The sequence below is a fragment of the Lissotriton helveticus genome (genome assembly GCF_964261635.1).
Source record: "Lissotriton helveticus chromosome 1_1 unlocalized genomic scaffold, aLisHel1.1 SUPER_1_unloc_5, whole genome shotgun sequence".
Taxonomy (NCBI): domain Eukaryota; kingdom Metazoa; phylum Chordata; class Amphibia; order Caudata; family Salamandridae; genus Lissotriton; species Lissotriton helveticus.
The window spans coordinates 2011919-2027600 of NW_027611692.1; the positions used below are offsets into that span (position 1 = coordinate 2011919).

General features: G+C 43.0%; 1 protein-coding gene across 1 annotated transcript in view; it reads right to left on the reverse strand.

Annotated features, from left to right (window-relative positions):
• Positions 1-3757: 3757 nt before the first annotated feature.
• Positions 3758-15682, reverse strand: part of LOC144806139 (uncharacterized) — a 355769-nt gene continuing 343844 nt past the window's right edge. The window contains 2 exon segments of the mRNA XM_078672571.1: positions 3758-4504; positions 8247-8341. Coding sequence (XP_078528697.1) covers positions 3758-4504; positions 8247-8341 — 842 coding nt within the window.

Here is a 15682-nt window from a genome sequence, read left to right on the forward strand (position 1 = left end):
CGCTGTGACCCTTGCCGCACACACAAGTCTGAGGGCTGGGTCATTAATGTATTCTCCCGTCTGAGGCGCTGTGAACCTTGCCGCACACGCAAGCCTGAGGGCTGGGTCATTCATGCATTCTCCAGTCTGAGGCGCTGTGACCCTTGCTGCACACGCTAGTCTGAGGGCTTGGGTCATTCATGTATTCTCCAGTCTGAGGCGCTGTGACCCTTGCCGCACACGCACGTCTGAGGGCTTGGGTCATTCATGTATTCTAAAGTCTGAGGCACTGTGACCCTTGCCGCACACGCAAGTCTGAGGGCTGGGTCATTCATGTATTCTCCAGTCTGAGGCGCTGGGACCCTTACCGCACATGCAAGTCTGAGGGCTTGGGTCATTCATGTATTCTCCAGTCTGAGGCGCTGGGACCCTTGCCGCACATGCAAGTCTGAGGGCTTGGGTCATTCATGTATTCTCCAGTCTGAGGCGCTGTGGCCCTTGCCACACACGGAAGTCTGAGGGCTGGGTCATTCATGTATTATCCAGTCTGAGGCGCTGTGACCCTTGCCGCACACACAAGTCTGAGGGCTTGGGTCATTCATGTATTATCCAGTCTGAGGCGCTGTGACCATTGCCGCACACGCAAGTCTGAGGGCTTGGGTCATTTATGGATGTTTCAGAGACTACTATATGAAAATGCACATTATTCCTGCTTTTGAAAGCACTTTACATGCTTTAAAATCGCCAACATGTTGTTTCGTCTGTTGATGTTTGTCATATAATGATCTCAGTCTTATTTTTGGACATATCAGTGGAGAGGTGTGGCTCACTGGTTAGAGGCTGCAGACCTGTAAGCAGAGAACGGCCCCGGACCAGGGTTCAATTCCCGACGCGGCAGGGGCTTGGACCAGGTTCAACGGACTCGATAATTCTCGCCTCAGCGCCTACTCTAACCAGGGAACACACTCGGTAACTCTGGGCATTAAGCTTGCCTCATCTCTACAACGGCCCCCCACAGACGCCGGGGATGCCTGGTTTCACCCTGGAGATACCCAGCAAGGGACCATCTCACAGGGAAAACCAGGACGGGTTCCCCAGCGGTCTACAGCGCAAGGACACTCGGGTAGAGTAACAGTGCGCTTTACAAGTATCCCACATTTACATATGTTCAACACCTCAAAATTTATTTTCTGACTTTTATGCACAGTAGTGATGCATATTTTGTTAATAGTTGCCATATGATTTCATGCGTATAAACCCTGAAGGTCACAGTCCTTGACCTTTGACCCTAAATGGAGTGGTGTGGCTCACTGGTTCCCCAGCGGTCAATAGCGCAGAGATACTCCTTCGGGAGTCGATTCTAGCGCGTTAGAAACTCACAATTATTTAGAAACCCACAATTAATTCATGATAGCTCCTGGAAGTGTGCAAAGGATATGTCTTTGTAACATTGAAATTGTTTTTGCAAAGTGAGGTATCTTTGGAAAGGTCATTATGTGATCTCACAGGTCAACTAGTCAAATTTTATAAGAGGTGAAAAAAATGTGACCTTTGACCCCTAAATACACATTTTTTTTAACCTTTTTTTTTATTCTGTTACCCATGGATCAATTTCAACAAGTGTGACATTATTGGACTCGACGTGCAAAGTACTATTTTTTTCCTTGTTCAAATTATTGTAGAGAACTTAATATTTGACCTTTGACCTCTATTTGCCCTCATTGTAGGTGTTTTAAAGTGTTTGTTCCTTTTTTTGTGCCTATTTTAAAAGAGTAAAATTCAAGGTCTTACTGGGCGCTTTCAAAATCTGGACCGCGATTAGGAAAAAACTCAAGCTGAATAGGATTCATAGATATACACCCTTGTCAAACAATCCACTTTTACCGGAAATTTTTAACGATGGCTATATGGAACTCGGGAGGGAGAAAGGAATTAGATATATTGGGGACTTAATACGGGATAACACAGTTCTATCATTTGATGTCATAAAGGGGAAATTTGGAGTGGGAAACAATCACTTCTTTAAATTTTTACAAATTAGGGATAAAAAAAAAAGAAGATTCAAGGCTTTAACACCCCCCTTATGGAGGCGGCTTTGGGGACCCAAGGAATATCCATCTCTAAGTGCTATACACTGCTCTGTGATACCATGGAGGATGACCTCGCTAAACATATGGACCGATGGCAGGATAAAGTTCAGGCGGAAACAGGGGTGTGTGAGGACTCCCTGCTACTAAGTTCAACAGCAGCCATTTCCGCCAACATACAAGTTCAATGCTTCAAAACATGGCTAAACTTATATATTACTCCCTCTCGGATTTTTAAGTGGGGAGGCTCTACAGGTATTTACTGCCCACGATGCGGAGAGCTTGCCGCCGATAGTGTCCACTTGTTTGCCACTTGCCCTCGTCTTACTGAACTGATTGGCAAAATGGCGTTCTACGTCAAACAAATTCTGGACCATGATATAATGCTGTCTCCACAAGTTATATTATTAGGGGTGAGTAACCAGGCTCTGGCGGCGCCCAGGAAGACTTTACTCTTTATTATGATGGCTATATTTAGGCTTTCCATAGCAACTGGATGGTTAGACAAAGATCCTCCCTCAGTGCACTGTTGGCTGGAGAAACTATTAGCTACATATCGTTGGGAGAAAGAGATATAAAAATGCAGAGGCTTGAGAGCAAGGAAAAGAGGGAGGGATATTTGGTCTCCAATCAGTATTTGGATTAACAAACCTATATTTTAAACCTCAATTAAAGAGTATGACCATATGTGTCTGAAACAATGCGGATCTGGCGGAAATCGGGGGGGATACAGATTAATTAGTGGTCTGACAAAAGACTTAGATGTGTTAATCGGGGAATGTAGCTGCAGTTGAAGGGCAGTCTTCCCTGCAAATATCTGCTTACCTTTCTTTTTTGCTGTGCTTTTCTGTTTTGTAATATGTTCCAAGTTTAGCCTCCCATGGTCCTGGGAAAAGGGAGGGGGGTTGGGTGGGGGGGGGGGCGGGTTGGACAAAAAAAACAAAAATGGGTACATATTTTCTGGTTCTGCTTGTACAACATGTATTATGTATAATTTGTCCTTCCCTTATGTATTTGTAACAAGCATATGATATGGTTGACCAAATAAAGGTTTAAAAAAAAAAAAAAAGGTGTTTATTCCATTATAGTGAGACCATTGTTTACAAGTGTTGCAGTGTTTGAATTGTACTTACATTTGTGTTCATTAAATTGGTGGGAGGGGTCATGTGGTTTGACCTTTGACCTCTATTTACACTTTTCTAAGTGTTTCATGGTCATTAATCCATTACTGTTAGATCATGTGTTACAAGTGAGGCATTATTGTAATTGTAATTATGAGTACCTACATCCTCCTTAGTTACTGTGTTGGAGGAGGTTATGCTTTTTGATCTTTGACCTCTAATTATACTTGTTTAGGTATCTCAAGGTCGTTATTGCATGTCCCTTGGATCATTTGTTACTAGTGTTGCATTATTGTAATTGTCTTGATAAATACCTGCGTTTCCATTGGTTTAATTGGTGTTGGGGAGATCATGTCTGTAATGTTTCCTCTAGAAGCACTATGCCAAAAGTGCCTAGTGGCTTACCAGTTCATGACGACAAGGAGACAATGTCTTACCCTCACGAGCAGTTGTCAGTCCGAGTTCTGGTTCTGCTCAGCACGTTTCTGGTCTCTTGATGCAATTTCTTTAGAAAGTATTGTGCGGCTTTCGGGGTAAGAGGGATCGTGGAGTGGCCATCATGAGTCACCTTCAGCCGAGCTGGGTAGAGCATAGCGTACTCCACACCCAGCTCTCGCAGTTTCTTTTAGCCGGATTGAACTCCTTACACGCTAGTTGAACTGACATAGTGAAGTCCGGGTAAAACTCCAGTGCGTTACCCTGATATCTTATTTGCTGCTTCTCGCGGGCCATCCTCAAGATCACATCGCAGTCTTTATAATTAAGAAGGCGGGCGAAGATTGGTCGCGGAGGTGCGCCTGGTTTTGGTCTCGGGGCCAGGGATTTGTGGGCGGGCTCCACCAGCAACACTGAGGAAAGATGCTCTGTACCAAAGTTGTTGCAGATTAGTTCCTCCTCGTAGGTTTCCGTCTTCCCCGTGTTTGTTGATTCTGGAACACCCATGATCCTGATGTTATTCCGGCGTGACCTCGCCTCAAAATCCTCCGCTTTGTTTTTAATCACATCCAAGAGTTTTTCCATTTCCGCGCACTTCTTAGTGGTAGTATGGGACTCCTCTTCCACCGTAGATATCCGGGTTTCTGCTTCAACGAGTCTTTCACCATGCTTATCTAATTTCGCCACCATGTTGTCGACTCTTTGAGTAATAGTGTCTAATTTTCCGTTGATATCCTGCAAGCTCTGTTGAATGGCTCTTAGCAGTGTCTCCATGCCATTAGGAGCCTCTGTTTTGCCATCAGGTTCAGTATCAGACTGTGCAGTAGCTCCCTTAGTGTGCTTTTTTGCTTTTTGCTGGGTAGTCCCGCCCACTTCCTCTAGCTAAAAGGAGGTGCGCCGACGGGACACACAGCTGAACATTTTAAAAAATCCACCAGGTCAGACAGAGCGATTGTCTGCAACGCAATAGCGCTTTTAAACCTCACTTTAAAAAATTGTATCTTGCGCCGCTTACCTGCCTTGTACGTGCTTCCCCTGGTCCGATGCGGCTTGTGCCGTTGTGCGGAGGGGATCGACATGACCATCTTTGCTCCCTTGCCTCCCCGGAAGCTAGGTCAGCCATCCATGCGCTGGTGTAGTCCCGCCCACTTCCTCTAGCTGAAAGGAGTTGTGCCGAGCGGACGCGCACAGCAGCGCGCTAGCGGCGCGCCAAAGGCAAGCCCATCTGCACCCGTCCGCCCCAGACCAACGCCAAACTCCAGACACCCTGCCCTTTTTCATCCACAACTCCCTCCTAATCCCCACGTACCATTAGCAATGACTCAGATTCAATATACTAGCAAGGAGCTTCTCTCACTTAACAAAGCCTACCCTTTGGTAGCGGGTCCCTTTCCCTCTTATATCACAAGGGCACCCTCTACTCAAAAACATCCTCCTACCAAAGGACAAGCCAAACAAATAAAAAACAAAACTAAACCTCCGCTACTCAGTCCAGAACAACCAGAACATAAACAACTAATTGGTCTAAACTGTAACGCACGCTCTCTGGCTAAACACGCACTTGAGATCTGGTCTCTTCTAGACACAGAAAAACCTGGTCTCCTCTTTATTACCGAGACATGGCTCCACAAACTCTCGCAACCCGACCTCTCAGTGGCTCTCCCACATGACTACCAAATAATTAGACTGGACAGAAAAAACAAGAAAGGTGGCGGCATAGCTATTGCCTTCAGAACTAATACCAAAATTCATATGGTAGAGGCCGTGCAGGCCACTTGGGATGAAATCTGCATTTTCTCAATGGAGAATGCAAAAAGTGGAACCTGGAAAGGTGCCCTTCTCTATAGGTCACCCGAAAATAAAATCCATTTCCCCAGTAACCTTACCGAGCCGATAGCACCACATGTTCTAGCTGCCGATAACTTCCTGCTACTAGGCGATTTCAGTTTTCATGCTGAGCTTAATGCTGACCCCCATACCCAAGACCTTATCAACAGTCTTGAAACCCTAGGTCTAAAACAGATGATGACCGCCCCCACACACGTCACAGGCCACACCCTAGACTTATTATTTACCAACTCCCTGAATGTAAATATAGATCAACCTACCCCATCCTATGGTCCGACCCCCATGTAATAAAGTTCCATTTGAATGGGTTATTAACACAACCTCGTCCTACGAAAGAATATAAACTAAGCAGATCCTGGAATAAAATAAGCCTAGATTCCTTCGCTGCCAATCACATTCCGCCTGCTCTCTCCGAAACAGCGAATGTCAACCAGGCTGCAAAAATCTTTGACTCAGCAATCACTGGACATTATTGCCCCCAAGAAAATAACTAAATGTCCGAAGAAACTATCCCCATGGTTCCCCCTGATCTAAAAAGTGAAAAACTTATCGTAAGGAAGGCAGAATGCAAATGAGACATACGAAAAACATCACGGATAGGCAGCACTATAAAACTTTACACCACCATTACATGGAAAGCATTGCGATAACCAAAAGAGCATATCTAGGCAATTGAATGAACCAAGCTGCAAACTCTCATAAGGAACTATATAAGGTTGTGAAGGAATTCACCAACCCCGCCTTCCAGTCTACTATCTCAAACCGACCGCCTCCCAGGAATGGGTTGACTCCCTCTCAGATTTTTTAATTACCAAAATAAATTATATCCATAAAGCATTCCCTCTAACAAACAATACTCCACCACAGCAAAAATCCGCAGTAACACTCCCCAGCCCTGTCAACTACCTGAAAAATGTCAATGCAATAACAGAGGAAAGCACCTCTGTAACACTTAGGAAGATGCAATCCGGTTCGCCTGCGGATCCAGCATCCCCACAAATGTTAGCTAAAATTGAACAAATTCTCATCCCCAAATTAACCAAAATCCTCAACTTACCACTAGCACAGTCAACAGTTCGTTCTCAATTGAAGGAAGCCGTGGTGAGGCCAATCATGAAAAAAACATCTGCCGACCTCAAACAACTATCGAACTACAGGCCTATCTCACTGCCCCCCCTTTTTTGGAAAGTAATGGAGTCAATGATCAATAAGCAATTATCAAATCATATAGAAAACAATAAAATCCTTGACCCGTCACAGTCAGGCTTCCGATCCCATCACAGCTCGGAAACGGCTCTGGTCGAGATTGCCGACAACATCAGGCTCTCTCTGGATGCCAGGAAGTCCGCCATCCTAATCCTGCTCGATTTGTCGGCTGCCTTAGACACCATATCTAAAATGGCACCCAATGTAAAATGGCAATAAATAAATGTTAAAAAAAAATTCTTGGCAGAGCCAGGAGACACAAGACAATAGCGAGGTTTCCTTGAACCAACTGTACAACGTGGTTCTGTGGCTCTGCTGTCTGCAAACGCACCTCAGTGAGGGCATTAGCTCAAGGCAAGCTGCGAAGTATGTACCTACAAGCTGTCCCTAGGCGTAACCTGTGTAGTTGACAGTATTTGAAGTTCTGGTCCACCTAGAAGGGGAAAAAGGGAGTGTGCCTACCACCTGTTACTGTACTGTACATTCATGGCAGAGCAAGGAGATACAAAACGAGAGGCAGGTTACCTTGAACCAACTGTACAAAGTGGTGCTGTGGCTCTGCTGGCCGCAAACCCACCTCAGTGAGGGCATTAGCTCAAGGTAAGCTGCAAAGCATGTACCTACAAACTTTCCCTAGTCTAATGATATGTCGTAGATGGTTGTACAAGTGCCTGGTCCACCTAGAAGGGGAAAAAGAGAGTGTGCCTACAACCTGTCCCTGTTCTAAACATACTTGGCAGAGCCAAGAGACACACAAAATGAGAGGCAGGTTGCCTTGAACCAACTGTACAAAGTGGTGCTGTGGCTCTGCCGGCAGCAAAAACTCCTCAGTGAGGGCATTAGCTCAAGGCAAGCTGCAAAGCATGTACCTACAAACTTTCCCTAGTCTAATGATATGTCGTTGATGGTTGTACAAGTGCCTGGTCCACCTAGAAGGGGAAAAAGAGAGTGTGCCTACAACCTGTCCCTGTTCTAAACATACTTGGCAGAGCCAAGAGACACACAAAACGAGAGGCAGGTTGCCTTGAACCAACTGTACAAAGTGGTGCTGTGGCTCTGCCGGCAGCAAAAACTCCTCAGTGAGGGCATTAGCTCAAGGCAAGCTGCAAAGCATGTACCTACAAGCTGTCCCTAGTCTAAACATGTGTTGTTGATTGTTGTCGAAGTGCTGGTCTACCTAGAAGGGGAAAAAGAGAGAGAGTGTGCCTACCACCTGTCCCTGTACTGTACATTCATAGCAGAGCAAGCAGATACAAAACGAGAGGCAGGTTGCCTTGAACCTACTGTACAAAGTGGTGCTGTGGCTCTGCCGGCAGCAAAAACACCTCAGTTATGACATTAGCTCAAGACAAGCTGCCATAAACCTACAAGCTGTCCCAAAGCTAAACGTGTAGTTGACTATTGTTGAAGTTCCAGGTCCACCTTGGAGGGAAAAAAGAGTATGTCTATAACCTGACCCTATGCTCCTCTTGTTGAAGGAGTAAAAACTAGATCCGGATTCCTAGAGCGTATACCAAGATGCTTCCCAGGAGGTCCACAGATTTGGTATAACTTCTAGTCACCGACTTACCTGAATGATGTTTCTTTCCAACGTGACGTGATTGTTCATCTTCTTCACCTTCATCACAGACACCATAAAAGTGTTCTCATGAGTACGGTTTACACCTTGTGTGCAAAAAACATATTTTAATGATTAAATACTACTAGTCACACATCCCCAAATCGCACTCATCCATTTATTTGATACTCGCCCCCTTACTATGCAGAGTTGGATTGTAAGTAGCATTTTCAGAGGCAGAGCATCCCTCCAGAAACTCTCATGCAAAACACAGTTGGTGTTAGTGAAACCATGTAGTGCTAAACCAAGGGCAATAAAATCACTTCCAAAAAGACATTGGTCACCATCTCTCACCCCCACATCAAACGTGACTGACTTTCCACTGGTTAATATCCACCCACTTGTCAGTCAACACAGTATGCTTCTCCGTATCCTTTTCTGATAAGTTATTTATTAAGCAGAGTAGAGCAGTTCCATTTACTCTGCACTGTCCGCAAAGTCATGCAAGGCTAAGCTCGTTGTTTATCCAAGCTGAGATCAAAAGATAGTCACAAAACAGGACCCTTCCTGCTGGACTAACACCCCTCTGACAATCTCCCTTACAGCACGATACCAAGAGACCAATGCTTGCGTCAGGTTCACTAAACAAGTCATGTAGCAAGAGGCACAAAGTCAGATGCCTATGCAGGATATCAGAAATCCATGTTATGTGATGTTATTCCGGAAGGTATCCCGGTGCTGAAGCAGGAAATTTTTTGGCCAGAGTAGGGGCTCGGTGAAGAGTCAGGTTTTCAGTTTGTTATGGAATTCAAGAACTCAAGAGGTGGCTGTGATGTGCAGCGCCAGATCATTCCAGGCTTTAGAAGGGAGTTAGAAGGCATGACTGCCAGATCTGCTTATGTATATGCAGGTGTGCATGCGAGTAGGAGTGTGGCAGGGTGGAACTTTCTGATAAGTGTGTGGGAGGTTATGTGGTTGTTGAGGTATGTGGGGCTGTACCTTTATTAGGCACCTTCGATTGTAAGAACTAACTGAAATAAAAGAAGACATATGGTGCATTACTTTGGGACACTATCAAAAGATAGCGTGTGGAGGAATCAAAAGATGTGGGGTGGGGCGTTCCTTGGTAATGATGCCTGGCACTGCGCCAGATGTAACGGCCCTCCATTGAATGTCTAATGCTATGGAACCGGTAACTAGTTGGTGCATGCAAAGGCTATACACTTTCACTCAAGTAGCAAGGAAGAACAGTACAATATTTGCCTTGTAGTACAGGAGGCAGGGTGTGCGTGTGACCCGAGCAAAATCCATGATTTGCCGAGGTCACATGAAGCACTGTCTCTGGGGCTTACACCACTGTAAGGAGGACTTCAGCAACCAATAGCTGTGTAAAGCTAAAGAGCCTATACTTCCCCATCCCCAACCAGTGCACAGGCACTGTGCTGCTGCCTATGAATGTAAGCTGCCAACAGTTTGAAAAGGCTGAGATGGGCAGGAACATACATGTTTGTGACAGAGCACCCTATCCATGAAACTGTAAATCATACCTGCAGTTTATAAATGGCTAACAGACAAACCAGGGAACAGCACCGTCCCAATGAACAAATGCCAAATGGTCAAATGACAAAACAAAACACTGGGAAACAAGAGGCTATAACAATCTAGAGGGCAAAGGGAACCCAAATCTGATTGTCCAGACAGTCCAGCTAGACACTTTCCTATCAGAACAACTGGCCCTACCCTGTGGTGTCCCTCAAGGCTCATCCCTCAGTCCAACCCTATTTAATATCTGTGTCACTGATTTGGCAAGGCTATTTAAAGATTGGGGGATGACCCTAACATCTTATGCTGATGACACCCAGTTAGTTCTTACCATCAAGGAGAATGGAGAGAAAATAGCAGCCAACTTTCAGCCAGGTATGATGGCCATCAGTAATTGGATGTTGGAAAACTGCCTCAAATTAAACTCCAATAAAACTGAGGTCATGACCTTTGGCAAGCTCACTCCCACTTGATCTGATACATGGTGGCCCAGGAACCAAGTCCCCCCCCCCTCCCATCTAACAAGGTTCAAAATCTAGGAGTTCTCTTAGACAACAAACTCACTTTTTCATCCCACGTTAATTCCATTGCTTCCTCATCATTTTTTAAACTGAAAGCAATTAAAAAGATCCTTCCTTTCCTCCCTCCCAATTCTGGTAAAACACTGGTCCGCAAATACCGTCGAGACACCATCGATTATAAACTTGGCGAAGTTTATAATTGGGCAGAAGTATACGCAAGAAGAAAACAAAATCGCCAATACACACAACAAACGGACACATCATCCTCGGATACAGATGCCACATTAGAAACATCTAGGAGGACACCTATGGCACAAAAACCGTCCACAAGTTCAGATAAAGCACCTCAACCTTTTTTAGAGGTAGGCCCAAACGCAGGGGACGACCCAGGAGGTCAAGAAGGAAGCCACGCACAAGAGAAGGAGAAGGACCCCCCACAAACTCGGAATGCAGCCACGAGGAAGGACAGAAAGAAGAATCGTTAGATAATTTGGTCATCAATATCTCTAACATCAAACTCACCAAACTACAAACCAAAATCCTTCAAAAAGGGACATTGTTTGTGCCCACAGCACACACTAACAATTTGGAATTAAACATTAGCCTTTTCAAACTCATGAGGAAATTGAGACTACGCCATTTTTTCACTAATGTTGTAGCGGAACACCAAGATCGAAAAGAAGATTCTCTCAAAGGTCTCACTACTACTAGCACATACATTGCTCCCATCAGCCATAAAACATTAGATCTATTCGAACAAATGGTAAAACAGGATTTAAACAAAATCAACTACCGGAGAAGAACAAAAATCAAAAATCTCACACAAAAAGAATATGCCATTCTTCAAGCTATAGCTAATAACCAAAGCATCATTTGTCAAAAAGTGGATAAAGGTGGAGCTCTTGTTGTTATGAACTAAGATTACTACAACTCAAAAGCCTTATTGCACCTCGAGGATGAAAATACCTACATGGAACTAAATTCTAATCCCACTAAAGAAATTCAAATGACACTCCAAACCATCATACAAGATGCTATGTCAAGAGGATGCATAGATGACAAAATAAAGAAATATCTAATAACAGACCATCCTAAGGTACCAGTGTTTTACCTTACCCCAAAAATTCACAAAGACCCATTCAAACCTCCATGCCGTCCGATCGTTTCCACTTGTGAGAGTATTCACGAACCGGTGGGAACACTCATCGATAAATATCTTCAACCTTATGTTGTCACAATGGATTCCTATGTTAAAGATACCACAGATTTCTTGACTAAATTGAATAAAGCAAACCTTGACACAGATGAAGAAATTATCATGTGCACTATAGATGTCCAAGCACTCTATACTTCAATACCGCATAACATGGGAATAGAAGCTACAGAAGAAGCATTGCTTCACATGGATTATGAAGAACCCATGAAAGTGTTTTTATTGGAGCTACTAAACTTTACACTGATGCACAGTTATTTCAGATGGGAAAATCAATGGTATCTCCAAAAATCAGGTACATCGATGGGGAATCCAGCAGCGCCTTCATATGCAAATATTTTCATGCATAAATATGAAAACACCCACATTCTACAGAAAGACCAATGGAAACAAAATCTACGCTTATACCTGAGATTTATCAACGACATTTTTATACTATGGAGCGGTACAAAGGAAAACTTAATCTTCAACATTCAACAACTAAATGAAGTAGACCAACGAATACAATTCACCTATGAGACTCATGACAGCAGAATTAACTATTTGGATGTAACAGTCATCAAAAGAACAGGTAACAAAATAGAGACTACACTCTATACAAAATCAACAGATCGGAACAATTTGTTAACATACTAGAGCTTCCATCCATCTCCACTTAAACAACACTTGCCATACTCACAACTCTTGCATGTAAAGCGAATCGTCTCAGACCCAGAGGAAGCATTGACGCAATCACAAATCATGCTACAAAATTTTTAAAAAAGAGGATATCCAGATACGGTGTTAAACTCAGCCCCGGAGAGAGCTCAACTGAAAGACAGAGAGACTTTACTTTCAACATCCACAACAAAAAATAAAAATAAAATAACATGTGTCAGCAAATTCTCCACAGCGAGTCCAATATTCAAAAAAACTATCAAAAAACATTGGCGAATATTACAGACAGAACCAGACTTCAATAACATTTTTGCTGATGAACCACTATTCGCATACACTAGAGCAAAAAATCTAGGAGAAATTATCAAACATACCACAGTGTACAAACCGAATATCAAATACAAAGGCACTATTCCATGTAAAAATTGCAGCAACTGCCATAATATAATGGAAGGCAATACCATAACGCATCCGATGAGAGGAAACAAAATCAAATTACACGTTACTGCAACCTGTGACACCAAAAACATTATATATATGATGAAGTGCCCTTGCGGGAAAGCATACATCGGACAGACAGAACGGAAATTCAAGATAAGGCTCACAGAGCATAAAAGTAACATTAGAATGAAAGTTTTGAAATCAGCAGTAGCAACCCATTTTATTGAACACAATCATCAAATCAATCACATCAAGGCATGCATCCTAGAAGTTGTGGAAAGAAGTGAAGAAAGAGACAATAAAAAAACTCTCCTGAAACGTGAGAACCACTGGATATATTATTTACAAACATTAAGTCCTAATGGGATTAATGAACGGACAGAATTCAGCTGCTACTTATGACCACATGCTACTTTACATCATATATAATACCTGATATTGTGCTGTGAGACCATTGTATATGCACGATTTTAAATGTGTCTGTATTCAGTTATGATTTATCCATTATTAATTAGGTTGTTTTTGCAATTGACATGTATTTTGCTTGCCATCATTCACCGTATACTCATTGTTGTTCACACTCGTATGTTTATAAAGCTTTATTCACAACTCGATTGTGAACATTTACATTCTGAGCATTCGGCTCCTTTAAGAGATCACGCGCGTAGCTAACGTTTTAAAACACACCCCCCATACGTCAGACGCGAACTTCTTTCGAACCAAAGGAGAAACACACCTCAGCGCCATAAGACGTTACGAAAATAATATTCGGTAAGCAGCCAAAGCGGAGCGCAGCAACCTTTTGAAACCAGCGCGTAACTTTTCGTATGGTTTAGATAATTCTTGTATCTTTAATACCATAACTATAGATACCAGATAAGGTTGGACGTATGACACATTATGGCATACAAAGTGAAGGATAGTATTAGGAGTTGGAAAAACAATGTTGGTGATTGCACAAGTGATTTTTTATTTAACTTGTTTTTATTTAACTTGTTGATGTTCATTTAACGCACCGATGTTATACCGCATAGAGTTGATAATTGTAACACGTTAATCATTTAATGTTGCACGAAATAGTGATGGTTACATCATTTGTTTCACAGACTTCCCCGATGAAGGCCAGTCGGCCGAAATGCATTGGAAGACATAATTGTGTTGGATATATGAAAATTCAATCAGTCGAATAGTTTTGATACTCGATGGATAACTATAAAATACAATTGAGTAATTGCATTGAACTGATGCCATAAGTATGAATAAAATACTTGCAAAATCGAGAAGCGTATTGACAACCTTTGTTTGAAAACTTTATTCTACAAGAATCAGCTGGTGTTTCCAGCAATTACCCACCAGTGCCATAGGAGACACTGACACAGTTTGTGTCAGTGCGGTCTAGAGTTATTGTCATATACTCCAGAGCAGGGAGTATTCCTCATGATCACGGTATACGCCTTAAAAATCATCAACAAAACAACGCAGTGCACGGACAGTATCCATAGAAAACACTGGTCACCTCATTCATCATGTCCTCAGTGGACTACTGTAACGGACTCTTGGTCAATGCCCAAGAAAAGGTCATAAAAAAACTGCAGTATATACAGAACGCCGCGGCCAGACTGCTTTCGAACACCCCTAAATTCAAACCTATTGCTGACACAATAAAAAAATACCATTGGCTCTCAGTCAAAAATAGGATAAAGTTTAAGGCGCTCTGTATCACCTACAAAGCCACGCACAAACAAGGCCCACGTTTTCTCATCGATCACTTCAAATTCCATGCTCCTAATCGATCACTCCGATCAATGAACAATCTCACCATGACGGTTCCCCGCACCAGAACAGTGGCCTGGGGTGATCGCAGCTTTTACGTTTCGACGGCAAAACTCTGGAACTTCCTTGATTCAGACATTAGGTCTGCTCCCACTCTGACTGTTTTCAGGAAAAAAATAAAAACATGGCTTTTTAACCAGTAACTTATATTCCCTTTCATTCTGCCCTCCTTCACAGCGCCGAGACGCCCTTGGGCAATTGTTCGCGCTCAACAAATCACATAAATAAATAAATTGAATTTATGCTGAAATCTGACCCACTCACTAATCATTTTTCTGAAAGCAAAAATATTAACCGGCATGAAACAAACCAGGGGTTACAAGATGGTACATCTTAAAACCAAAACGGGTTTGGAGCAAAGTGTCTCTCTCCAAAAGTTGAACGCACAGCTCAGTCCTTCATAAATCAACCACAATTTATTCTATTTAAGCCAATTTTATTCCAACTTATTCCATATAATGATATACTCCTTAATCAATGTGCATAGACATCTGCGGGTGGGCGGGGTACTTACATGAGTTGTTTGAATAGGTTTTTGTAATATCATGCAAGTCAGTGTCATTGTAAAACATAGGCGCTAAATGCAACCAGAGCTTCCGAGGCAGCAAAAGCGGTGTGTTATGGAATTCGTAGGAACGAGGGAGTGGAGGTTCACATAATTGATTCATCAGGTGAGGCGTGGCTACGCCACACGAACTGATAAGCGGGAAGTCAGTTAAAAGTGAGGCTTTGCGGAATGGGGGACGAAGTTAAGAAGGCGCTTGCACAATCGGATAATTAAGGTATGGAAAAAATCGATGGGGTCCTGCTTAATGGTTACTATTAACTGTCAACAGCGTGGAGAACTAACTGATGGGTAACAGTCATCATGCCTTTTTTAAATAATAAGTGAAGAGGCAGAACAAGGGCGGGTTGTGCTACTTAGTGAAAGCTTATTCGGGCAACTGTTTTGAAATGCATATGTAAACATCAGTGCAGTTTAGAGGGAAAACGTTGACTAAAAGGTGTTTTTAAGAATATTGCATGCACTGTTTAAAGCAATAATTGATAGTATCTATGTACGGAGGTGTGAAGACAAAGTCTAACATTGATGATTTTAAATTTGTAGTGAAACCCCTGACGAAGGGCTTAAAAAAGCCCGAAATGCATTGGGTGTAAAAGACTAATTACTGAAGATTATGAATGTACGTCTCGTGCAACAGAAAAAGGCCCGGATGGGCATATCTGCTGCATCAGAAACT